Source organism: Apostichopus japonicus, chromosome 6 (assembly GCF_037975245.1).
Source record: "Apostichopus japonicus isolate 1M-3 chromosome 6, ASM3797524v1, whole genome shotgun sequence".
NCBI lineage: Eukaryota > Metazoa > Echinodermata > Holothuroidea > Aspidochirotida > Stichopodidae > Apostichopus > Apostichopus japonicus.
In genome coordinates, this window is record NC_092566.1 from 4,222,525 (window position 1) to 4,250,421 (window position 27,897).

The window sequence follows — 27,897 nt, forward strand, 5'->3', positions numbered from 1 at the left end:
ACTTATAGCGCTTATAAGCGTCCTTTTAAGTGACGTCATCTGTATCTCCTTTAACAGGTGATGATAAAGACAGAGTTATCACCAGTGACGACATCCAGAGGTTACAGTATCTTGGTTGCGTCATCAAGGAGACCCTACGACTGTACCCATCAGTTCCTCTGATTGGACGACAACTTGAAGAGGATGTTCACTTGAGTACATAATAGATCCTTTCTCTCTATAACGCTTTTTTTCTCTTCTGAACCCCCAAAATAACATTTCTGGACCAAAGGAAGAGCGAACAGGCAAAGCTCGGAGTATAAACGTTCTAACCGACTGGAGCATATCTACAGGGGGAAAGGAGGGGCAGGGGGAAGGGGGAGGGGAGGAGGATGATGTCACCAAGATTTCGAATTGAAAATAATATCATTACTAAATTTTAAGTTATTAATAAGAAACTAAGAAGTAAATATATAAGCACTTTATAAATAGGAACAGAAATAAAAGGTTAACACAAATGATCAATGAGACTCCGCTGCTCACGCTCATGGAATGCTTCAAAATAATTTGTCCACCTCTGGATTTCCTTCCTTAATTACAAATTGTTTGTATGCAAAGAACCCGAAACTGCTTGAAAATGTAACAAATCGACCAACTAACCCATTTTGTGGTTCTCACATGCTTGCACGCTGTATATATTTTACCGAAATATTATAGCCAAATTATGGCCAATAGTTCTATTCAAATGGCTATTGCTGTCTAGACAACACTAGAAGCATAATACGCTGGTTCTAAAAGCACCAAATGAAACTGTCTTAGCTGCCACATGGTGAAACGGCACCGCTTATATGACTACTTTAGCTATAGTTCGTTCCTTAAAGTTGAAAACTGATTGCCTTTTAATAATCATTCTTCGTTTTCTTCATTAAATTTGTACGTTTTTCTCTGATTTTTCCTTCATCATCATCATCATAATAGGTGGACATTTTATCCCTAAAGGCACTCTGTTTGTGGTTGGCATATTCTGGCTTCACAGAGACCCGGAATCCTTTGCAGATCCAGATATATTCAACCCTGACAATTTTCTGCCAGAAAATGTAGAAGGACGTAATCCATTTGCTTATCTACCATTTTCCGCTGGACCTAGAAACTGCATTGGTAAGTACACCGGAAAAGTGGTTGTATATATGTGTAGGGGGAGGGTGGTCAAAAGTGTATGCGAGGGGAGGGGAGGGGCATGGTTTGTGTGTAGGGTGTCCATAATATATTTATTAATCAATTAATCGATTAATCAATTCTTTTGGTAAGGGGAGTGATTTGTATCTTCAATGTTTATGAAAACTTTCCAAGGAGAGTAAAATAAATATTTCAAGTATACTTTGAAAATGAAATACAAGGGTTACACTTACATAAAAACATGAGTTTGTTATGGCAACGTATGAGAAGAACATTGAATGGCTTAACATATGTTACAATTCTATTGTCATAGGGTGCCCTCGGTTATGTCCACTAAGTGGCATGTATCCCGAACATGGGCCCGGCCCATTCTTTGATTTGTTTTCTTTGTTTCGTCGTATTTTTATCCATTTTCTTTACCTTGTCTTTTAGCACATATTGTCTTACGCAGTAACTGATGGTTCGACGCTGGCGTCAACATAATCATTTGATTTAAAGAGGCATGGTCGTGACGTAGTGGGGGTTTTTGTCAGCTTTTTCTTTCTTTTTTTCTCTTCTCCAAAGGACAAAAATTCGCTGTAATGGAAGAAAAAGTCATCCTTGCCACTTTGTTGAGGAAGTTGAAATTTCGTTCTTTGCAGTCTGTGGAAGAGGTCACACCGATCGGGGAGATTATTCTGCGACCTTACGATGGCATCAGCATGGAGGTCACATTGCGGTCATGAGTTGCGTCATCATTGAATGACGTCACTCATAAACCCATGACGTCATTTAAAAAAAGAAAGGATGTGAGAATCGGAGAGGAAGAGCGCCGGAAGGGAAAGGGGGAAGAGGTGGAAAGGTTGTAGTCTTTGGGAAGGGAAGGGAAGGGGTGGGAAATGTGATTATCGTTTCATAACAAACTTGTTTACGTACGTAACATGGGACAGGAATCCTTAGGAATGTGACAATGCTTGAGAAGGGGTCACATTTTCTGTAAAATCGTGTATATTTCTCAAATTTTGGCTAAATGCTTCTAAGCAGATAACATTTCATGCAGAACCTCCGAGCTCTATTATATGGTTAATTTTTCAAATACAACTGATTTGAAACTTCTTACTTCAACAGTTTAATATGGGTCATATATAAAGGGCAAATGTGTCGCCAGGGCGGAGCTGGTGTTGTTCTATGCGGGTGACAAACGCCTACAGTGAAATTACGACCTTCCTTGCCGGTTTCGGGCCTCTGGGCATGCGGCCATGGCCTAGTGGTCGGGGTGTCCGCATATAAAGCGAGAAGCCCGGGTTCGAATCCCGGTGGAGGCTGGAAGTTTTTTCACTGTTCTTTATTTTCCTTCTCATTACGTTTTCAATTGCACTGCGGAGCCGACGTCATTGTCAATTTTAACGTTAAAGGAGCATACCAGACGTATAACATATTCTAAAACGTGAATATCTTGACAACCGTAAGAACTACATGGAAACTTTACTAGCATTCAAATGTATCTTTTTCTTGGGACTTTAAGTCACCTTTAACAGTTGGCATTTCCAAAGATCGTATAATATTTTCCCATATTTGTATGACATTATGTCATATTCTAATTTCGAAAATGTTTTTTCTTTATCTTTACTTTTAGTCTTTTTCTTCCCTGCAGCAAAAGTTATTTTCAACAGTAAATCTGTCACGTTATAAGATAATAGATATTGAAACAGGGTTTTCATTACATGGTTATTATTTAAGTTGTCTTAAGTTTTGCTTTCTTATAGCTTTGATATTCCTTACTGAAATTAGTTAGTCTTTTGTTTCATAAAATAAAATAAATAATTTAATTAAATAATAGAGAAAGAAAACTCTTTGTAGTGAGATGAACTTGAAGACTGCATGATTGTGATTTGAAAGGAGATGAAATAGTTTTATTGATCCTTTCGATAACATTATAAGGAAAATGAGGAGGGAGGGGTCGGGGTGCTGGGGAGGGGGTGGGGTAGTGTTTGCTGGTCTTGCCCTGTACATTCCATTCAATAGCCTAATCCATCGAAGGAGTAAAAGTTGATTGATTATAAAATTATTTTGAATAATATTCAGTGTTTTCTGGTAAACTTGCGGGAAAGACACAACTGTTTTCAACTATAGGGTACTTGGCAGGTGTGCTGTAAAATCTATCAGTATCGCTCACACGTATGCTAGAATGTTCAAATAATGGTCACCGGTGTAGAAACTTCAGCAAACATTGTTGCTGCCTTGCACCCGCACAACCAACAACAAAGGGACAATGTTTTTTTTTTTTCCCTAACGAATCAGATTAATGATATCCATGTACTTTTTTCTTCGACGAATGCAATTTGTAACAACATTTAGCAATACGACATATTGCCGTCTAGCCTATATTTACTTGCCTTACATGATATATACTAGTCGTTACATTAACTTACATTTCTGTTTGTTATGTGTCGCAATGGATATAAACAATGAATTTGAATAACAACCGGAACATGTCTTCCTTAATTCCTTCTTTTGTTTGGGGGGGGGGGGGGGGGGTCAAAGCTGTTTAAAATAATACCTATTAATTGTATATGGAACAAGTAAAGCCTTTTTATTCGCTGTTATACCACAGTCAGCTGTAGGACACGAATGTGCCTAACGACTAAGGAAACTGTATGTCACGGCGACTTGAGTCAAGTCGGGTCGCGATCGGTCACGTGCTGCCAGCTGAACGCGAAAGACAGCTTTAGATGTAACTGCATGAGTTCTGGTAACCAAATTCCACCTGTCAAATCGATTCACTCTAAAACAAGGTTGCATGGGACAATTAATATCTCTTGACAAGAAGAAGAAGCAGAACAAGAAGAAATGGAAAAACAGATATTTTTTAGTTATTACATCAGCATGCGATTCACGACGTTAGTTTTCAACCTTGAATAGCTGGCCAGACCGGCGATATCTCTACAAGCTATAAATGTATATATGTATGTATGTATTTTAGATCCTCCTGCAAGCAGGAACTCGCGCAGAAGCCTGATTGGCTTATCAAAGCCGCAAGCTGACCGAAGTCAGCCTCTTACATTCATATTTTACGTCCATGATTATGAATTGTCAACAACTCTGTAACTGGACGACAAACATTAATCTGGGAGTGACTCGAACCGGGGACCGTATGATTGGCACCGGCGTTAACCACTGAGCTAACACTCCTAAATGGCTATTAAATTAAAATGGCTGCAGTATGTTGTCATGTTGCAAATTGTTTTTTATTTATTTCATAAAGCAACAGATTTCCCCTCGAATTTAAATATCCTGTGATGACGTTTGTCTAACAACAAACATCAACAACAACAACGGCACAACACAACAGCTAAGCCCATATACAGAAGTGTGATTGTTACAGCAGAGTTCTTTCACATTCTATATCTCGTATAGCCCAGTCACATGCTCCCTTTTATCTTTTGTCTATATTTGGTTTTATAGATTGCAAAAAGTTGCGATATTTACTGTTCATAGATTAATTGACTAAACTTGACGTTAAGACAACAATAGCTAAATATGTTAAATATAGCTGATTAGATTAAGTATAACACAGACAAAGTGCATTAACCGATATGAACTTTGTGCCATTGTCCAGGCCAGTAGCATCTATCACAAGCTCCTGTCTATAGTTGGTTCTCAAAAAATTAATTCTATCTTTCTGGGAATTACAATATACACAAGTGTAAATTCTATACTACTTGAATCTGTGACCACTGCAATGATTCAAAGATTGGGTGGGGTGGGGTAGGGTGGGGTGGAAGGGCAAGAACAGACTCCCGACTGATTTACGTAAATGGCTGATCTGTTATGGAAATGCCTGAGGTGAATGAGGGGTGTTATAACGGAGGGGGTGGCCCTGTGATCGTTGAAGCTGACTGAATCCCTTGTAGAAACAATTAAAACTTTAGACGTCAAATTGTGCATTCTGAGACAGATTTAGATACTAAGTTGGATATAAAATTAGCTCTAAATGCAAGGTTGGGCTAGTAAATACAGTACAGAATAGTCAAGAAGGCACACTGCCTCAGTAGTTTGTGTTCATTTTGATGAGATACTACAGAAAACACTTTGCCAGATTTCCCGATAAAGTTAAGTTTGTTTGCTATATTCCTTAACCAGTTGTTTAGGGACGTTAAAGTGTAAACACAACGCTTGCCCTTGCTGTGTCAGAGCTGATTGAGGGCTACAAAATGTATATCTGACGCCGGGGACCCCTCCCCCCCCCCCTTAAAAAAGGTCAATCAAACCATGCATGGTTATACAATGATAATGAGGCTTCCTACATTAATGAAACCCGATTAGTCAGTTGACTTTAAAAACTCTTTCTTATTGACTGCTTTATTTTACTACCTGCATGGTCTAATCCAGAAGTCAATATAATTTGGCGAGATTAGCAACATCGCATAGTGCGTATACCTTTATGGACTTTACAGCTCTCCGCTAGAATTAATTACCGCCCTCTATTTTTACAGAGAGCAGAGCTAACAAATTTTGTAAACAACGATGACCTAGGAACATCTTGAACAAACAGATACTCGATAATACTGCGATACAACCATGCAGCAGTGTGATGGGTTTTGAAACGAACACGAATTAGAACATGGTGATTTCTCTTAGGCGGTTAATTAACCATTCAAGTTAATCTCGTGCACCACCTGCGGATCAAACGCAAGTAGTAACATAATAAAGTTATACTTTATTTGTTAAACGTATCCACGTTGACGAAAGACTTTCCGTTGTTTTAACAATGGCGATGGGTGTCGGTGTGGTATCTCTCCTGGTGTTGGTTGTTGTTGCAGTGGTGCTTCTGTTCGTCCGCCAGATGAGACTATGGCATATCATGAGTCATTTCCCGGGACCAAAAGCATATCCTTTCATAGGGTGTGTTTACATGTACGACAGGGACCCAAGAGGTAATGTACATCTTATTGTTTCCGGCGATTCTCTTTTATTAACTTAATAGGGGTGTTACTAAAACGAATGACAATTGCGTTGCACAAAGCGAATGACAATATGTTGTTCACACTAAAAAAATGCGTTGACTGAAACGAATGACAGTAATGACAGTACAGACATTTGCTTCAACCGGATATCACAGTTCAGACTTCGTGGGTATCTAGATCTAGTAAAGTACGGACAAGATAAAAACGCACCTTATAGTAAGCGAAATTGTAAGTCTGATATTAAAAAGTAAATTTAACGTCATTTTTCCGATATTAATTGTTAGAAACTAACAATACTATAATCTTGAAACGGCTTCAGTTATCTTTCTATATAAATCTATACAGAGGTAAAAAGCACAGCACTCAAGCGCATTCTCACACAAAATCTTTCCCTGTGGTTTCTATCCGTAAATTACACCAAAACCCTACAACCACGTAACATGCGATTTTCCTCAATCATTTTTGGGCAGAAAACCAATAACCGCATATACTCCACTCCGTTAATCATTCTATCTCCACTCAACACTGTCCTTCGTTGTCATTCGTTGTCATTCGCTGTCATTCGCTGTCATTCGCTGTCATTCGCTGTCATTCGCAAATGATAATTTACCCTGTACAAAGTCAATTGTCATTCGGTCATTCGCTGTCATTCGTTTTAGTTTGTCCCCTTAATAGGTATATCAAGAGACTCACCGAGTGAAATCATGATGCACTTTTTTTCTGCTGGGAGAGGAGTAGGGGTATACTGTTCTTGAAAGACACAAGGTATAGTGTTAATAATATAATATAACATCAAGCAGAAGTTTCTTTTATAATGGTAAGGTTTTTGAGAACTGGTCTGAGGGGTAGTGGGAGATGATGATGGGGACCAGAGAGGTAAATATCGCTGGCTCTAAGAATTAAAGATGTCTCCTCAGGCTATCAAACTTTGTTTCACTAAAAGTGTGAAGGAAACTTCTACTGACCGCGACCGTCTTAGTGGGATACACAAAGCAAATAGCTTCTATGTGAACTTATGAAGCTATTTCTCTACCCCCACCCCTCCCCCCTCTCTCTGTCTCCCTCCAATCATATTACGCCAGACTATCCCCCCAGAAACACTGACGTGATGCGTATAACGAAGGAACAATATGCCGCAATTAACTGTTTCTTGTTTCGTGGATCCACTATACCTATTTTATAAGATTGACAAGCCCAACTTTACCCATGGCACTGGCATGGATAAATATACTTGTTTATTTCCTTCAGCTTTCTTCAAATCAATTCAAAGATTTGCGATTGATGTAATGTTCAAAACCGAAGGGAAGAAAACCATGGTTGTCTGGATGGGACCCTTTCCAGTTATCGCGACTGGTGACGTCCGCGACGCTGAGGTACAGTAAGCCATGTAGGCATATGTATAAGGTTTGTCATGGATCATAGCGCGGATGTACATAATATAATGAGATTCTTGCGTAATTTATATCAGTTAATATGCATATTCATGAATTCAAAAATTGAAACACCCAGTTGGGACAATTTTTCTATACTGTAGTGTTTTGTCCCACTTCAGAGCACTTGTATCGTCAGTACGAGCAGTCATATGTGTCTATCAGATCAAGGTAAGGACCTTTTTGTACTGACAATACCAGTGCTTTGAGAGCGTGATATTGGAGTACAGTTTAGAGAGGTATTAGAATTAGGAAGTTGTCCCAACTGGCTGATTAAAACGAGCTGGTTGTAATTCATTACTAAACACAATAAAGCTTACTCCGCCGTCAAATAGAGTCAAAAGAGGAACTGTAACCTTTTTCATGAATGCTTTCTTCTCACCGAAAACAAAGCAGTTTGACAGCTACTTTCCTGAACTTCTCTGTATGTAAATTATGCAATCCCTTGCTACCTCGGAATTGAAAAGCTGTATAGGGTTATATGCTACCAAAGATATATTTCAAAGCAAGATACTAACCATAAACATTGTCTTCTTTACAGACAATTCTTAGCAGCAACCGTCAACTGGACAAGGGGTTATTCTATCAGATGCTGCAACCATGGTTAGGTGATGGGTTATTACTAAGGTATGTGTTTGTTGAGGAAGCGGGGGAAGGAAGAAGGTTAGGGGTGGGGAGGGTAGGGGGAAGGGAGGGTTGGGGTCACCAAACGATGTGTTGAATTCCTTGTTTATTTCGAAAGATTGATATTTCATCGAACAATGAATGACTGACAGTACAACTATACTCATGACGTTTGATTACGAACAGTCACTGTAAAGACCCCATGTCATGTATCGTGTATCATATATGTCATGCACACTGTAACGCTGCACTTAGGTCTGTGAATAACACGTGCGTAAAATGGAGATTCCTTTTATGCAAATATGAATACGTGTCGAAATATAGACAATAATTTGTTGTACTTGTGACATTCTGTTACATTTATTCGTTCATCCCTTTGACTCCTAACCTTTGACCCAGTGGCATTTACAAAAAACAAATGAATAACAACTTGATTTACCATAGCCCTTATTGCATCGTCCGATGGGACACTAATCACAGTCGGGGGGGGGGGGGGATTTACTTCAACACCGCTAATGATTTACTGTATAGATGATGGTACAGCAATGACTTATGACGCGTCACTTCTGTGGTCTTAAAACACAAGCTAATCCTTGCCTTTAAATAACTAGAGAATAACATTTATAGAAGTCGTTCGACTGTCTGACTCACCGATAAGTTCCACCAGCCATCAGAAGTAAAGAAGTTTTGAATTTATCTTGAAACTTTAAACTTGTTGCACCCTGCCTAATATCGTGATTATCTTGTTTATGTTATTGCTTGCCATTATATATATATATAGTCTTTGACCGGAAGAGGTATATATCTTTTGGAATAAAACATAGGCGTACATATTCAACGTTTACTTTTTTGTGTGTTGGTGTGGTATTTATTCTTCCTAACCACTCCGACCTGTTATCCTTTTCTACCAGTAAAGGTAAAAAGTGGCAATCCAGGAGAAAGCTGTTGACGCCATCTTTTCATTTTTCGATCCTCTCATCTTTCGTCGATATTTTCAACGAACAAGCTGAAATTTTGACCAGCAAATTCTGTGGATTGGTCGGTTCGAAAAGCGTGAATATTATGCCGCTTTTGACAGGATGTACTCTTGATGTCATATGTGGTAAATAGTCAACCAAACAAGTGTTGTAAAATAAGCTAAATAATAAGCATACAGCCCTCCGTACGTCATAATAAGCTATGAATATACATTAAAATTGTAGGTTTGTTGTGGGTTTTTTTAAACACTGCTATGAAAAGAAGGAATTCATTGATAACGTGAGGATGATTTTGTACTTAATATATTTGAGAAAAGTATTGGCATATTTGTGGTCCAAAGGTGACGACGGGTTGGGGGAAGGGGTGGGGGGTTATAAGCTACACATGCGCCTTTATGCCTCAAATGGCCATATAAATCATTATTAGTCAATGTATTTATAAATCCGTTATTTATTTATCAAGATAGTTCACTTATGTCATTAGTTTATGTATATATTTTCATACTTGGTATTTATTATATATATTTTGTCAAAACGTAAGATCAATTTCAGATCTGTGGTGCTAACGAGGTGTTAATGCGGTAATATTGTTATGCTCAAAGCGGTGCTCATATGGTGCTTTTGTTTTGAACAGCAACTGCCATGGGTATTAATGTTGGTGCTCAGAATGGAAACAACAAAGATTATGTGCAAGCCATTGTAGAGTAAGTTGTATTTGTTCTCCATTTTGTTTATTACATTAGTAAAAACAAAGGGCATAATTGAAAATATTCATTCGGTATGCTGCGGTGACATCATTATACGGTGAACCGGGCTCCAAGGGAGAAAAACCACCAGGAAAGAACACCAATTATGACAATAACATTTGTTGAACCTGACCCTTCCTTAGCCGCAGTCCCTTAAAGAGATACCCCAGGGGCAATAAACGTAAAGTGAAATATATTCCACACTTTTAGTTGAAACCCCAATCTCAATATCTTGTTCCTAATTAGAGATAAGGTTGACTGAATGTAACCTATTTTGACTGACTATAAAACCTGCAATTACTTCAGGAAATGTGGTCTGTGATGTCATCATGACAACACAGACGTCACAGGCTTCTCTTTCATCTGATAAAAGCATTGCTGATTTATCCTTCAAATAATGTGATTCTCTACTTGAAACGGCTGCTTCGCTTTCTAATCAGTGTTCTTTGTACCTAAAATGTCATTAAACTGCAGCTTTAGAATGATAATTTGAATAGTTTCCTCTGTGGATAAATGATTTAAGAAAAGTTAAATGTTACAGTTCAATTGCCCCACGATCATACTATGCGAACTGTGAACTGTTGCCAGATGCAAAATATCACAATATTTGAGAGACAAAAATCATGTCTTTACATAAAGCAGTATGAGAATGTGGTGTTGACGAAACGGTGCAGACAATTTTTCTCAGCCACTGGTAATATACCTTTAATGACATTGTCGTGTGGTCTCTTGTCTACAGTCAGTAGGTTCTGTGTTTATATTTAATATATGCAGACATTCCCCTTATTGCTGAACTAAGACCTTGGTATTTCAAAAGAGTCATTTTCATTCTCTTTCTTATCAAGTCAAGGAGTAAACAATCAAAGTAACAAACCAAAAAACACCGAACCATACATTTAATATTTACACAAATTTTAATGTCATGTAGACTAGCATGGTTACCTATAAGAGACTGCTGGTGTGGCTATACAATTAATAGCCATTTTAATATTATTGTTTTACAAATAATGTACTGGCTACAACCAACGAATTACTAATTTATTTTCTTCTTCGGATTTTTGCATATAGGATGAGTGACCTCCTGCAAGAACGTCAGAAATATCCCTGGCTTTGGTTAGATGTTATTTATAACCTCTTACCTAATGGGAAAAGACATAAACGAAACTTAAAGATATTACATGGTATGACCAAGAAGGTGAGTACATTCCGAAAATTTCAAAACGGTTTGGCTGTTTTGTCAAATTACGAAAAATTTGCATTTGATACATTAAATTGCTTAAAGTCTAAAAAATAAACATGAAAAAGAAGTCATACCAAATTTCGAAAATGAATAAAGAAAAATTAACAGCATAGTGAGACTTTCCTGTTTCTTTCGAGATGTCATGTAGGCCTATTTTAAATAAGTAAATGCTCTATTAAATATTTATTTTTTTACAACTGTTTGTTCAGAAAACTAATGCATCAAGTAAAATATTATTCCTTCTAAAATATATTCCAATATAAATTTATTGTTTTTTTGTAATTATGTTTTAATCATTTATGATAGGTTATTCAAGACAGAATAAAGGAACGGTCTCAACAAAATGGAACGAAAACACTAGATTCTAATTCTATTGCAAACGGCAAACCTACAAGAAAGAGGAAGATGGCTTTCTTAGATCTTCTCCTACAACTACATGAAGAGAATCAAAACTTTACCCTTGATGACGTCAGAGAAGAAGTTGATACATTCATGTTTGAAGTAAGAAATGTTGCCTCCCACTCTCTTCCCCTCTACACTAGAACTTCCCAATCCACTCTTTCCATGTTCCACCCCAACACTTTCTCCTTCGCAAGTTCCCTTTCCCTTTCCCCTTTCACCCCCTGCCTCTTTCTCCTTTCCTCTCTCCTTTACCATTTTCCATTGCTCCCCCATTCCCCTTTCCCCATTCCCTATATCCCTTTACACCTTCTCCGTGTCACATTCCCCTTTGCCCCTTTGCCACTTTGCCCCTTAAACTTTCCAACTCGTTAAACACGGGGTCGTGCAGTCTAGGGTTGAAGAGGACTGCCGTAACCATGGTAATAAAGCATTACGGTACCATATATTTCCATATCTGTACCATTTTATCACATCTTGCAGAATAGTTTATGTCATTACATCAGAAAAGTTACTTTTGCAACCGGTTAACGCTCAAACCCGTTAAGAGCCTTAAAGTTGTTTACTTCCCCAATGCTTTTTTTGTTTTGTTTCAGGGTCATGACACCACCTCTGCCTCTCTAACGTGGATCCTCTTCATGATAGGGTGCCATCCTCACGTCCAGGAGAAGATTCATCAGGAGTTAGACGATGTTTTTGGTACGGCACGATCATACACTGTTAATGAGGGGGGGGGGGGGGTCGAGATCCAAGGTCGGGCCCGGGGACAATGACGTCATCTCCCCTCCCCTCCCGCAAGTCCCCTCAAGTCTTCATAAATTCATGGTACATTCGTGGGCTTATTAAGATGTATTTCTCATTATTTTTCTCGATACCATATTTCTCAGTGCCCTGGATTGACAACGTGCCTGGAGATATATCTGTATGCCTAATATTGTGTTCAATTAGTTGTGTATCGAAAAGGTGAAATGGAGGCTTAACTGAACGAGAAGATACATTTACCGGATTGTATAGCCCTGCCACTGTAATGGCGGATCTTAAATTTCTAGGAATAGGCGGCCCTGAGATATAAGTAAACGCTAGATACCGTTAATACTATACCGAAATAGCTCTGCATATAGGAAAACATAGGTAAAACTATAGGCAATACTCTAACTGCTAGATTTTTACTCAATGTGTATCATATTTTCGGCAAAATTATGTTTCCATCCAACTTTTAATACCAAAAAATTCAGAAGAGTGCTCCGAACCGGTGTCCCATGTACAGAATCTTTATTGTGTTTGATTTTTTAGGTGATGATCGCGACAGAAAAGTAACCAGTGAAGACATCCAAAAGTTACTGTATCTTGGTTGCGTCATCAAGGAGACCCTACGACTGTACCCATCCGTTCCTCTGATTGGACGACAACTTGAGGAAGATGCCATCCTAAGTAAGACATCTTATTTCCAAGTTTACGTAAAGTTACCAGTACCATACGATAGGAACTTTTTTATATCTAAGTTTGCTATAGGTTGTTGCTAGTTTTGTAAACTATCGCTCTCACACTATGTTCGATATCGAAAAATGGATTGTCTCATTCGATATGTTTCGAGAGAGAATAGGTAACGTGGGTTGACTTTGCCCCAGTCTTTTTCATATTTTCACTTTCTCAATAAGGTAACACGATATTGAAGTATAATCTGCACATTGAGGGTTACTGTCTCTTGGCAACGATGTTGAAGAAATTATCAACATTTCATGAAAAGGTCTGGGAGGGAGGGGATGGGAGGGATGGTAGGGGTGGGGATGGGAGGGGATGGGAGTGGTGCGAGGGGATCGGGTGTGATGGGAGGGGTGGGAGGGGAGGGGATGGGAGGGGACGGGAGTTGTGCGAGAGGATGGGATGTGATGGGAGGGGTGGGAGGGGAGGGGAGAGAATGAGAGGGGTGGGAGGGGAGGGGTGGGAGACCGGGAAGGAAGGAGGTAGGAGGGGGTGGAAAGAGGTGGGAGGCGATGCGAGGGTATGGAAGGGGGAGAGCCGAGTCATATATAAGGCACGTACATGTAGGGGGGCCTTCACGACAAGACAATCCAACACTATTAATTTTGAAAGAAAGCATACTGTGTCTAAGGACTCCAGAAGGTGTTGATTCTGCGCTTAGTGGTATAGGGGGCGGGGGAAGCGTATCAAACTTTCCTGCCCTTTCTTCCAGCTCCCAACCGCCATCATTTAATATCATTCCATTCTCTTAGGTGGTCACCGAGTCCCGAAAGGTACTCTGCTTATTGTTGCTATATTTTGGCTTGGTCGAGACCCAGATTATTTCCCGGATGCAGATGAATTTAATCCTGATAATTTCTTGCCAGAAAATGTAGAAGGACGAGATCCGTTTGCATTTGTACCTTTCTCTGCAGGCCCTCGGAATTGTATCGGTAACGTTGACCGTCATAATTTTTTATCAGTTTTGTTAACTTTTTGGTCGCTAATTTCAGACGGTTCCACTCAGGCAAATGAGATTAGAATTTTAAATCTTAACTGAATATATGAAAAGAGAGATAAATAATTATTAGTACAGCTCTTTGTTTTATAATTAAATTAGGTTACATTACATAAACATTTATTTTTCTTCTATTCTAAAACGATGTTTTTTAAATATATTTTCACCGGATTTTTAGTTGTATTCATTACATGTGGAGCTTAAAAGATTAATAATACAAACAAAAAAATAGAAATTTTTGAAAAAAAAAGTTTTAAATTTGATTATGATAAATAATGTCATAATATAGAGGTTTTATGACTATTTTATTTCTCTTCAACTTTATCTTCAGGTCAAAAGTTTGCACTGATGGAGGAAAAAGTTGTTCTTGCTTATCTCCTGAGGAAACTGAAATTTCGCTCTTTAAAGGCGATGGATGAAGTAACACCGACCGGAGAATTAATCCTTCGACCCTATGATGGCCTTGAAATGGAGGTTTCCCTACGACCATGATGTTTGCCTGTGTGTTCTGTATAGGACTACAAGCAGGAGCCACCAGGTAGCAGTAGTGGATTGAATTTAAGGCGAGGGGGGGGGGGGAGGGGGTATGGGGGCGGCGAAAGCGACCTTCGAGAGACAGTTGGGACGTGCGACTTTGAATTGAGGGGGCAATAATCAAAACTACCACAAAACATCCGCAGAAATTAATAAGCAGTGTTCTTAAATATGTATAATTAACTGCATGATCTGTTATGAGGGCCTAAGCCTGTTTCATGTACCTGTGATATTCTCTGCTGATGTTATATGTATAAATTCATGTAACATGTCATCGCATCTGGGCGATATTGGGGAGGGGATGGGTGGGGTGGGGGGTGGGGTGGCTAGCTGATAACAATAATTTGGCAACGCATTCCAACAAAATCCTTCTCCTGCATATGCCAACCGTAAGAATATTGAAAAACAAACTCTTGCATAAATCTCAAAGTTTAGATCAATTTTCTCTTGTTATGTTGCTTTTGTGTCAGATTTGTGATAAATGATGAGCAAACATGACATTGTATCGTGCATTTATCCTGATCTTTCGAATGACAAAAGTTCTCATTATTATGTCATCGACTGCATACCTCTTTTTTCTTTATTTGGTATTATTCTATTTTATAATGAAACAGCCATGCACGTAATGCTTGAAATAATGCAATACAGTAAAAACATGAATATCGTCTGGTTTCTTCTTTCAAATCTTGTTATCTTTCTCTGTTCAGTCATGTTAATGGGATACTCTGGTGGCTGGAGTTGGTTGCTAATTATAACGAAGATTATCACTGGGAGTCAGACCTAATTCTCGACCCCCCAAGTTCTGTAACTTGATCATTCTGTTTAGTACATTCAACTATGTACCTTACATCATTTACACATACATTTACATACATTGACATACATTGACATACATTGACATACATTTACATACGTTTACATACATTTACATACATTTACATACATTTACATACATTGACATACATTTACATACATTTACACATACATACACACATTTACATACATTGACATACATTTACATACATTAACACACACTTACACACATTGACATACATTGACATACATTTTCATACATTAACACACACTTACACACATTTACATACATTGACATACATTCACATACATTTACATACATTTACATACATTGACATACATTTACATAGCTGCTAGTGTCACAAGGGTGAGTATAAGTATACCAGACTGCATTTAGTTTATCTGAATATGCGTCACTACCGCACATACAATATGATTGGGTGATATATCAATCAATGGGCAAACAATACACTTCAGATAAGAAAACTATCGCACTTAGCCGATCTGCAATTTATGAGCAAAGTGTATTCAAACTTGATGTACAGGTTGCCCCATATAAATAAACCTTTGATAACAAACGAAACCAAACTATGTTAACTCAACCTTCATAATTATAATTCTACACGACGCAGGTGCACGATGTTATGGAAAAGATAAGGTGCCGTCAAAAACTTCCGATCTTTCTCTGCGAGTTTACTGCAATTAATCAGTTTCCTTCAATATGGGGAAATGATGACTCTCTGGGCGTAATTTATCAATTTGTTGCACAATGCTGAATTGAATGCCTCACTAATTATAGTGTAGACCTAATTATTGACCTAATTTATAGCCCACAGGTTGCTCAATTTCACGTCTAAAATTCTATTTTCTTTTTTTCTGGGAGTGGCAGTAGGGTTTAAAGGCCACAGGGTCTCATGTATTCCTTTTTATATTCTTGCCCCCCCCCCCTCGCCACCCCCCAATAATCAAACACTTTCATGTTCAGGAATTTTATCTAAGACAGAGCCAGGATACAAAGCCTATACTCTTCTTACTCTCAGCTCCAGTTCTCTTATAATGAGAACTGTGGCGATGTGGTAAGGACGATGCTTTTAGTGATTCTCATAGGTAGTAACGAAGGCGCTAAGCACGTCCTTTAGCATCAAGACGAGCCCATATAGCCTAGAATTCTGACTTGGAGGGACACCAACAACTTGAAAGGGGCACCAACAATTGTAGGGGCAGGGGCACCGCCCCTTGTCCTTGCTTGGCTATGTGTCTGCGTCAGGATATTTTACCCTGTATGTAACTATGGCGATGTTAGATCTCTCGGTTTTAACACAATCTCAACAAACACTATAGCATATATATGGTCAGGAGAAGTAAATGCATATATGTAAACTGCGAAATCCGATGGCTATCGAGTTGTGATGAACACGCACACACACAGCGTTTTCTGCAACTCTTACTATCCTTTTTAAATACCTTTGATCGCTTACATGCAAAAGTATCAACGAACTTTTAGGTAGCTTCCTTTGTTTAGTCTTGATAACCGAGGGGTCAAAGGTCACATAGATTTGGTTTTCAATTAAGCTATCTTACATTGGTTTTATCACCAAAGATTCAACAATCTAATCTCGTTTTAGACTTTAACGTTTCCATCTGTTTTACGAAGTCATTAGAAACGAGTGTATATAATTCGTGCTAATGTAAATACACTTAAAGTAAAGAAAATAATAAAATGACATTGAAGAGGCTAGCTGACATTGTGCACTGCATGTACAGCAGAAAGTTCTTCACTGTCTATCCAATTAGTAAGAAGTACGATTCAAACGACATTACTGTAAAAGCAGCTGGGAGTTGTTTTAAAGTTGGATAAAGCATCACGTCTCGTTTGCTAAAAGTAACACTCGATTTGATAACCTATACTCGTCCGTTCCAGGTATCAGCATGGCGATTGGAGTAGGGTTAACGTCTGTCTGTGTGTTAGTGGGCTGTCTGTTCGTTTACCTGTTTCTACTTCAGATGAAGAGGTGGTACACAATGCGTAATTTTACAGGGCCAAAGGCGTACCCACTTATTGGGTGTACTTATATGTTCGATCGGGATCCAAAAGGTTAGTCTCTTTCTCTCTTTCAAACTTTGCCGTTTATTTTTTTCTTCCATTTAATATTTTAAATCTTATAAATTGAGCGGATTAAATATTCCAATCTTTATGTTAAGTCCATGCTGACTACTATGACATAACTGTTGACCTAAAATATCACGTGATAAAATGGTATAAAATTGGCCTACATAGTAAAAGGGTTAAAAATTGTCATTGTAAATTTGAATGCAGAAGGTACAATGAAAAGGCTATTCATGGGAAACATAGGGCTAAATATGGGTAACATAGTGCTATTTATGGATAATATAGTGATATATGATTAATATAGTGCTATATATGGGCAATAAAGGGTAATATAGTGCTCTAAGGGTAACATACCGGTAGTGATTTATATGGGTGCTAAACATGGGTAATATAGTGCTATACATGGGAAATATAGTGCGATATGTGGGTGATGTAGTGCGATATGTGGGTAATGTTGTGAGATATGTGGGTCATGTTTTGCAATATGTGGGTCACGTTTTGCGATATGCGGGTCATGTTTTGCGATATGTGGGTCAGGTTTTGCGATATGTGGGTCATGTTTTGCGATATGTGGGTCAGGTTGTGCGATATGTGGGTCATGTTTTGCGATATGTGGGTCATGTTTTGTGACACGTGGGTCATGTTTTGCGATATGTGGGTAATATAGGCTATATAGTGCTTCTCTCCGATTGCTGTTATATTTGGAAATGCTTGATATATTTGGGAGCGAATATGTAAAGTTAAAATTACTGTTGATACTCTTTGAAGTAAAGATCGGAAGGAAGATTTAAAGTTCATGAGTATTGACCGCTAATATGCTAGACAGACAAATAATGGTCTTTAATGCTTTAACTTAAAGAAACGTTTTACTGTAATCCTCAACGTATTTTTTTTTCTCATTTAGATATGTAATTACACTTTTAACACTCCTCTATGTCTGTGAAAAATTGGGAGATACTGTTTTTAAAGAAAAGTCACCCAGAAAAATAACCTGGGCACGAAAAATCAAACAGCAAACCCTACTGATCCGACCTCAACCCCAGTCCCCTTGCATCGAGACTGTGACTGTGTGATCAACTTCAGGTGCATGTGTATAATTGGGGGGAGCCCAGAACCTCACGGAAAGTACTTTTCAGAACATTTAGCATTCTTTTGTAAGCTAACGCACGAGGTGAATACAGATGCCCTTTAATCACTATGGTGACATCCCTATGTTCCGACGTCTCTATGTTCCGACGTCTCTATGTTCCGACAATTTGTTTGGACTCTAATTTTTTGTTACCCAAATTTTTTTCGGACCAAATTTTTTTGGGGGACTCAATCTTTTTGGTCCCCCATTTTTCGGACCAAATTTTTTTGGGGGACTTAATTTTTTGGGCCCAAATTTTTTGGGACCCAATTTTTTTTGGGGGGACTCCATTTTTTTGGACCAACATTTTTTCTGACCTACCTTTTTTTGGGAGACACAATTTTTGGGACGCACCAATTTTTTTTCACGAAAAAAAAGGGCGCAAAGTTTGTTATGACCCAAATACTGCTTGTGACCGAAAATTGCTGACCCGAAATTTAATTGTTTGTACTCAAATTTTTTGGGACCAAAATCAGTTTGGTCAAAAAAAAATTGCTTGTGACCGAAAAATGTTGGTCCGAAAACATGTTGGTGTCAAAAATTTTGGTCCAAAAAAAAATTTGGTCATAAAATATTTTGGTCCAAAAAAATTTTGGTCCGAAAAAAGTTGTTCCGAAAACAAGCTGGTCAAAAATTTTGGTCCAAAAAAATTGAGTCCGAAAAAATTTGGGTAAAAAAAATTAGAGTCCCAAAAAATTGTCGGAACATAGAGACGTCGGAACATAGAGATGTCGGAACATAGAGACGTCGGAACATAGAGACGTCGGAACATAGAGATGTAACCATCACTATAAGTTACTTAGGTTACACCCTCCGCCTCACCCCTCCGTTCTACACCCCGGCACGCCACCCTATGACGATAATATAAATAATCTGTCTTGTTTGTCTTCTCCTCCTTAGCATTTTTCAAAACGATGAAGCAAATGGCGATTGATATGGCCTTTCAAAACCCAGATGTTATGACGAGAGTTGTTTGGATGGGACCAGTTCCTATTATAACTACAGGCTGCACACGTGATATCGAGGTCAGAGGTCATTTACTGTCTTAATCTTCGTTAAATATTACTTACTGTCTTCTTCTATTCTTTTTATATTATATGTAAAAGATATGTTGTGACCAGGAACAGGAAGACAGTACGGTGTATATACATAAACCAATCATTCGTAGTCCTAATCACGTGATGACGTTATGATGACGTCATCTATTGCGCAACGTACGAAAGATACCGTAACCAAATAATCGATGTATTTTGTCGGCATTTGTACTTCCTGCATTTTACAGACGAATGTATTGGTTTTCTCCTCCTTTCGGTGGTCGCGGTGTGTGGAGGGGCGGGGAGAGGGGAGGGGAATGATAGGGTTAGTGGTGGATGGGGTGGGTCTTCATCGCTATTGACGTGATTAAGTTTGAATTCAATTTAAACTATTTCCTTATCGAAGTTTTGGGGGGCGAGGATCTATATTTCGCGAGCGCATAGAATATGTTAATTAATCTTTAGTCTTCATTTAGTCAAGAGACGTTTGACTTCAAAAGTTAGACGTACATTGGCAATCACGTCATATTGGCGGGAGTTGTTTAACAATTTGCTCATTATTATTTTTTCAGTGAAATTGTCCTCAAACAGTCGATATTATGACCTCCTTGATGCATGTGAATATAAAGATGATTTTATTAAACGTAAATAATTCTGGAATATTTAGAGGTATTCTGAAATTGGTCCCAAATATGCAAGATATTCAAATATGATCACCTTTGGTCAAATAAATGTTTTTTTAACAACATTCGAGGAAATTTTCATCTCTGGGACATTCTGTCATCTTGTATGTTCCTTGAATATGTCTGAGAAGAACTTGGAGAGTAAAGACCTCCAGGAAAGTACTTTTTGAAAACTTCTAGCAATATTAGCGTGCTATAATTTGGGGCCTATACTGACTACCATCAAGGGCGGCGGAAGCACTTTTAATCTGGGGGGGCACCGACATCAAAGGGCACTTTGCAGAAATTCGATTGGAATGATACAGCCTTATATTTAGTACCCTTTATAACTCTTATTGTATTATCTTATTTGCGTATACACATCACTCCATCAACGCTCCCCCCCCCCCCCACCCTCAAGGAAAATATGCATACTAGCACTGCAATATCCAATGCGCAAATTGGGAAACAAGGAACAAGTTTTGTTTTGAGTAAAAACGAGGTGAAATCATGCTAGTTGCTAATGTAGGAATCTTCCGAATAAGAGTTAATTTCTTGATAATATCTTAACAATTTTTTTCCATTCGAAATAGCTTTGAGTTTGACCTGCAGAAATTCATTAAAAGTCAGGGGCGTAGCCAGGATTCGCAAAGTTGTATGCACGACTATCTGAGCGGAGCGCCACCATCGGTTGGCGCGGAGCGTACAAGAAAATTTTTGGTTTTACAAACCCCTCAGATGGCCGGAAACGGCCCTTCCCGATTGTTCATTCTGGTTCCCTGGCCTCAATTTTTATGTAGAAAATGGGCACATTTTTAACCTGAGGAAAAGTGGGGGGGGGCACGTGCCCCCTGTGCCCCCCCGGTTCCGCCGCCCTTGACTACCATTAAGCATCAAATTTAACATCTTAAACTGAGTTGGTTAATATGATTAAACAAGTTATAAATGACTTCGTTTTGATACTTTGATTATTCTAAATTTCCATACATATATACAGAAAATTCTCGGAAGTAGCAAACAGTTAGATAAAGGTTTCTTTTATCGGATGTTGCGTCCATGGCTTGGCAATGGCCTGCTACTGAAGTAAGTAAAGAGAAATGCAATGCAATTGCTTGCGTTTTAAAATTATTATTTTTAATTATTTTTGCATCTTAAACATGGAAAACCAATACGCAGCACTTGAGAAACAGTGAGATCTAAATATAGATCAAATCATCTTTTTCTATTTTAAGGGAAATTTTCTATTTTATTGATATAATTGTTTTCATCTGATAAATAGAGTAAGATGGATCAATAACACCAAATGTTATGTTTATAAGTTTTTAAAAAATATGAGAAGAACTGACAACGAATTAAGTAAAATTTAATTTTCATATTTATTTTTATTTTTACGCAGCAAAGGTCAAAGTTGGCATCATAGAAGAAAACTTCTTACACCATCATTCCATTTTACGATCCTGACCTCCTTTGTTGACATCTTCAACGAAAAAGCTCAGATTTTGGCTAAGAAACTCAGTGATTTAGCAGGCTCAAAACCTGTGGACATATTTCCTCTAGTAACAAACTGCACCCTCGACGTTATTTGCGGTACGTTTTTGTACATACAGCACAATCGAATCTTAAACGTATGCAATATTTAGGCCTGTGTCGCGGATTAGGTACCATACCGCATTAACAGTTGGTGAAATGCCGAAAATAACATAGTGATTGCTTTGGCAATTGTCCAGTTACCATCTTCGTTTGATGCTTGTATGTTTAGGAGCATAAATTAAAATACAGATGGTGTAAAAATAATGAGAAAGAGGGGGGGGGGGGTGGGGGTGGAGGTAGGGTAAGGTGACAACATATTTTGACACTTATTTGCATTTTGTCCTTTGTAGGAACCGCAATGGGTATCGATATTGGAGCACAGAAGGGAAATAACAGCGAATACTGCAAAGCCATCATAGAGTATGTTACATTTTTCTAATGTGTAGTCATCTTAAATTAGGGTTACAACATTTTATATATGTAAATTGATTAACTTGTTAAAACTTAAAATGTTAATTGTTAGTGGGGTCAATGATGGTATGGTTAGACTTAGCCTAAGTCTGCAGTTTCGTGTTACACGGTAGATCACGTGATTATGTTTTGTACGACCACTGAGAAGCATATTCTCCATTGTCTCTCCCTGTACGTTCTCGTCCTTCCATTTCCTGACCCATCCTTTCTCTCCCCCACCCCCCTCCTTCCTGTCCTTTCCTTCCCTTCCCCGACTCCTCCCTCGGACGGTGTTAATCTGGGACGTCTGATATGGGGACTTGGTGTTTGCAGAAAGTGCTTGACAGTAATCTCAAGATAAAGTTTAAAGGCATTGAAGACTCGCCCCAAACCGTGTGCGGCCATCTGAAAAAGTTTACTTTCTGTTGCTTGCAAGTGACGTTTTGTTCGTGTCGCTACAAAATGCAGACAGTAATGAAACGTGATACCTTAATTGTTATCTTGAGCTGGACCTGAGATGTCCATCGCTGTATCGTGTGTATACTGTGCTGTGGGTATTGACCGCAGCTGTATGTACTGACTGTACACTAGTGTCTAATTACCGACGGTAGCAAGCTGTGTGTGTATTTTCTGGGATCATGGTGGTGTCTAACACTTCTGTTACCGGCATTAGACGTTTCTTTGGGCGCGAGTCTTCACACCCTATAAATATCTTCAAATACAGAACGAAACTTGTCATTTGATCTTATAGGATGAGTGACGTCATTCAAGAGAGACAAAAGTACCCTTGGCTTTGGATAGATGCGATCTACAACCTCTTACCGAATGGACGAAAACACAAGCGATACTTGGAGATACTTCACGGCATGACTCAATCGGTCAGTCTGCAGTTCTTATTGTGCAGCATGAATATATATAAAGTTTCAATCCAGCCATGTTTCAGGAAGTAAATGCCTCCTCCCCAGAAAAAAAAAACCCACATAGGATGGTATTAAATGATTTAATATAACCTCAAAATGATCCAGCCCTGCATAGATCCGATTTAGAACTAGAATATTAGCTAACGGTGTTGGGCATCAATATTTCAAGTTGTGGTGGAGGTTGGGGGGGGGGGGGGAATAAGATGGTTATAATCATAATTTCAAAGATTAAATGCTAAAACGCATATGATATTTAGTTGTAAATATTGCATTAAATACAAGAGGGACGCTGATAAGTAGAAGGAAGATGAAGGGAGGTGGAGGGGGTAGTGAGGGTAGGGGGAAAGAGAATAAGCTTGCAGCCCGTTCCGCCATCTACCATTCTACCATTCTGCCATTACTGGAGGTTCTCATTTGTGTGAAAATGACACCATGTGAAAATAAGTATGACGTCATATGGACGTTCTTTCAAAATTTGCTTTTCTTCTTGAAACAGGTTATACAAGAGAGAATGAAAGAGAAAAGCCGCCAAAATGGAACCAAATCCGAGAAATCCGTTGCTAATGGTAACCCGACGAAGAAGAAGAAGAGAGCCTTCTTAGATCTTCTCCTTGATCTACACGAAGAGAACAGTAATTTTACTCTTGACGAAGTACGAGAAGAGGTTGATACATTCTTGTTTGAGGTAAGTATGTATGTATGTATATTAGACCCTCCTGCAAGCAGAACTCGCGAAGAAGCCTCATTGGCTTATCAAAGCCACAAGCTGACAGAAGTCAATCTCTTACATTCATATTTAACGTCCATGATTATGAATTGTCGATTGTCAACAACTCTGTAACTGGACGACATACTTTAATCTTGGTGTGACTCGAACCGGGGACCTTATGATTGGAAGGCACCGGCTTTAACCACTGAGCTAACACTCCAAAGTTGAACTCTATTTTGCTGTTAGTTTGATAGATTGAAAAGTTCAATCTAACGGATAAAACCTGTAATTTACATGAGGCATAGACTCAAATCATCGTCATCATTTATCTTTACGTCAGAGATGCTGAAAATGCTATCATAGAGTACAATATACTTAGGACATACATCGTAAGTATTTCAATAAAAAATAAAAGAAAGTAGACAAACAGCTAACAAGAAAACCAGAGAAGGAGGTACAAAAGCTACACCACAAATCTTGACAACATGGCAGTTTTAGAGAAAAAAAGAAGAAAAAGACGGGGAAGAAAAACGCTCGAGTTATGTCTTTTTAATATTAATTTTTACTTTACATAGGGTCACGACACAACCTCTGCATCAATCTCTTGGACTTTATTTATGATTGGTCACCACCCAAAGGTTCAAGAGAAAGTCCATCAAGAATTGGATAGAGTATTCGGTAAGCGGATGTACTTTTAGTTTACATCATTATTGTCATCGTCATCGCCATCGCCTTCATCATCGTCATTACCATTGTCATCGTCATCATCATCATCATCTTCGTCATCATCATCTTCGTCATCATCATCTTCGTCATCATCATCGTCATCGTCATCGCCTTCATCATCGTCATTATCATCGTCATCATCATCATCGTCATCGTCATCGTCATCGTCATCGTCATCGTCATCGTCATCGTCGTCGTCGTCGTCATCGTCATCGTCATCGCCTTCATCATCGTCATTATCATCGTCATCATCATCATCATCGTCATCATCATCATCATCGTCATCGTCATCGTCATCGTCATCGTCATCGTCATCGTTATCGCCATCGTCACCTCTATAATTATTTTCATGATCATAATGACCGTCAGTGTTATGAATTCAGAGATAGAATATCTTATTGCGCGTATAATGCAAAGACCTTATAAGTGAGTGCACACCTGTAGTGTGAACGGTAGTTAACTATATATTGAAATTATCTCCATAACTGACAAATATGGAAAAGTGTTAATTTAGCAATTCACAAACAACCACACACAAAATTCGTTGAACGTCACTTAAGAACATTTCGCAAACTGCATCGTTTATCTCCCTTATACAGGAGATGACAAAGAAAGGAGTATAACGACTGACGACATCGCAAAGTTAAAATATCTTGGTTACGTCATCAAGGAAACTCTGCGACTGTATCCTTCCGTCCCAATGATTGCTCGCCAGCTGGAGGAAAATACCACTCTTAGTAAGTCTGTATTAATGCATCTTTAAATTACTTAAAATACATGTCGTCGGTTGGGGAGGGGAGGAGTGGGTAGATGGGGGGGGGGTGAGGGACACGTACTTAAGTCTTTTAGTAGGGGACACTAACACCCTATCTCTCTCCCGACATATACACATCACACACACTTTTTGTTGTTTGGAAACCTCAATGGAAGGCCCCTTTTGTTTCTGTTTTTATTTATTTATTTATTGCTCTCTTTTGGTCACTTTTATATTTTTATTAAGTCTCTGTCGATCACACGTGTCGGGATCCGACCCAATTGCCCACACAAACAATGATAAACGTTCCAAACACTGGCTTAAGCATTTTTCAAACCGCGTTATACCAGGGCTTGAAAGCCCTTTGGCAGGGCAAGGACAATTTAACCGTGACTTTACACTGTCCCTACTCAAGCCATTACGATAGTGGTGAGCCTGATATAGTATTCAGCCATAATTATACCGAGGTGGACACATTGACCCAGTAGGGCACATGCTGCGATACAGTTGGGCTCAAAAAAGGGTCACGAAGTTTAATATATGGAGACTTACACGGACATACTGAGTTCCAAGTGGATGGATGTATACAGCTATGCAAAAGGAACCAGTGGCGGAGCTAGGGGTATTGGTCAGGAGGGGCGAGAATGGACTGTAGGGGCACTTTCGACACTATCTAATCGGAGCGCCACCACAGGTTGGCGCGTAGCGTACAAACATTTTTTGAGTAAAGATACTCCCTAGATTGCCGGAAATGACCCTTTCCGGGCCTGGCTAATTTGCAGATAAACGAAGAATAAATAGGTGTCATCGCCAAATTACACCAACAAAATGTGACAAATGTCAATAGGTAGATGAGAGCGCAATAATAAAGTAAATAATCGCGAATAAGTAAAAAGTGGTAAAGAGCTGAAAAGGGCGCCAGCAGTCTATTTGAGTCCGTCAGGGGGGGGAGGGGACATGCGCCCCCTAACTGTATGGACGCTCCGCCACTGAAGGGAACGGTTTGGCAAATAGATGTTATGAGACTGGCACGGACATACAGAAATTTAGATAGACATACCAACACTGAGACAGCAGCATACATCAAGTCCGACAAGGAGGAATCGTGTGTAAAAGTAACTAGGCCTGACGTTTCGATCCTAGCAGGATCTTCTTCAGAGGCTTCTTCATTCAACCTCTGAAGAAGATCCTGCTAGGATCGAAACGTCAGGCCCATTTTACATTTACAGATTCTCTTACACAGGCTCTTTAGTGGCTAAGCAGATTGCTAATAGTTTCGGTTTGATTTTACTGTAATATTGTGACGAGCCCGGCTCCTCCGATAGTGATACTATATCGGGACTCGCGATAGAAAGGTACTGGGGTTATCTTGATGCCGTATTTATGCTTCTTCAGGAGATGTCTCGAACGGGAGAAAACAATGAGTTCACAGAAAAACAATTTGACAAGATCGGATTTGATTTGATGATTCGGTATAATTTCTTCTCTGTCGATTCTCTTTACAAATAAAACTAAATTACAATGATTTGACTTGACTCCGTCAATTACGCAATTAGAAGGAGTGATGAAATGGTGACGAAGCGACGAACTGATGACGGAGTGATAAATTTCTGACGGAGTGATAAACTTTCGGCCCCATGCCCTTTTATACCTTACTTCTATAAAATCCCTCTGCGCACAATCAGTAGGCAGCCAATAACCTGACCATCCTGTATTAGCTTAACGATATAAAAATAAGTGCGCTGGCACTGATCTGCCCTGATTGGTTGGGAGTTTGGAAGTCCATCCCCTTTCTATGGAAACTTCCATACCACGTGAGAGAACCTTCTCGAATGTTCCACAGACATAATGGAATCTATTTTGGGAAAAGGCCCTGTACCAAGATTCAATAAGATAGTTAAAACTTCTCGTGGGAAAACTGAATCCATGACCTAGATAAATACATAAGAGGCCTGTAAGGTGTCTCGATGGAGTTTTTCGGTAACATCAAAGAGATGGTATCACTATTTCATAACATTACTTTGATACGGAGGAACCGTGACATATAGGCTATAAAAGCGAAAAGATGAATCTTGTTTGTTTGTTGTTTTTTGTGCTCATGCCTGCTAAGTTTCCTTTTGGACAATTCTCTCATTCTCCGATGTATATAAGATGCTCTTATTTAGTTATGTAACCAAGTCCTCATTTCCTCCAAGGTGGTAACTTTGTACCCAAGGGAACGGTGGTCTTGGTTGGCATTTACTTCATGCAACGCAGTGGTGTCTACTTCTCGAATCCTGACGAATTTAATCCAGATAACTTTCTGCCAGAGAATGTAGAAGGACGAGACCCATTCTCTTATATTCCTTTCTCAGCGGGTCCAAGAAATTGCATCGGTATGTGATGTTATTCAAAAAATACTTTATAAATAGGAGATAAGTAAGGTGAAGGTGGGGAGGGGGGGGGGGTTGAGGTGTTGAGAGAGGAAACGATCTTGAATGAGTTACATTTTGAACCATAATAACATTTCTATCAGCTAGAGGGACGATAG

General features: G+C 38.9%; 1 protein-coding gene across 1 annotated transcript in view; it reads left to right on the plus strand.

Annotated features, from left to right (window-relative positions):
- The window catches only part of LOC139969265 (uncharacterized), a 35,322-nt gene that overhangs the window by 5,793 nt on the left and 1,632 nt on the right, over positions 1–27,897 (plus strand). Inside the window, exons 9-32 of the mRNA XM_071974179.1 lie at positions 58–195; positions 958–1,137; positions 1,720–1,879; positions 5,848–6,071; positions 7,350–7,474; positions 8,073–8,158; positions 9,067–9,257; positions 9,767–9,836; positions 10,947–11,073; positions 11,425–11,619; positions 12,114–12,216; positions 12,811–12,948; positions 13,752–13,931; positions 14,328–14,470; positions 17,204–17,438; positions 19,483–19,607; positions 21,276–21,361; positions 21,675–21,865; positions 22,159–22,228; positions 23,010–23,136; positions 23,675–23,863; positions 24,463–24,565; positions 25,213–25,350; positions 27,563–27,742. Of these exons, the coding sequence (XP_071830280.1) occupies positions 58–195; positions 958–1,137; positions 1,720–1,879; positions 5,848–6,071; positions 7,350–7,474; positions 8,073–8,158; positions 9,067–9,257; positions 9,767–9,836; positions 10,947–11,073; positions 11,425–11,619; positions 12,114–12,216; positions 12,811–12,948; positions 13,752–13,931; positions 14,328–14,470; positions 17,204–17,438; positions 19,483–19,607; positions 21,276–21,361; positions 21,675–21,865; positions 22,159–22,228; positions 23,010–23,136; positions 23,675–23,863; positions 24,463–24,565; positions 25,213–25,350; positions 27,563–27,742 (3,504 nt within the window). The remainder of the gene's footprint in view (positions 1–57; positions 196–957; positions 1,138–1,719; positions 1,880–5,847; positions 6,072–7,349; positions 7,475–8,072; positions 8,159–9,066; positions 9,258–9,766; positions 9,837–10,946; positions 11,074–11,424; positions 11,620–12,113; positions 12,217–12,810; positions 12,949–13,751; positions 13,932–14,327; positions 14,471–17,203; positions 17,439–19,482; positions 19,608–21,275; positions 21,362–21,674; positions 21,866–22,158; positions 22,229–23,009; positions 23,137–23,674; positions 23,864–24,462; positions 24,566–25,212; positions 25,351–27,562; positions 27,743–27,897) is intronic.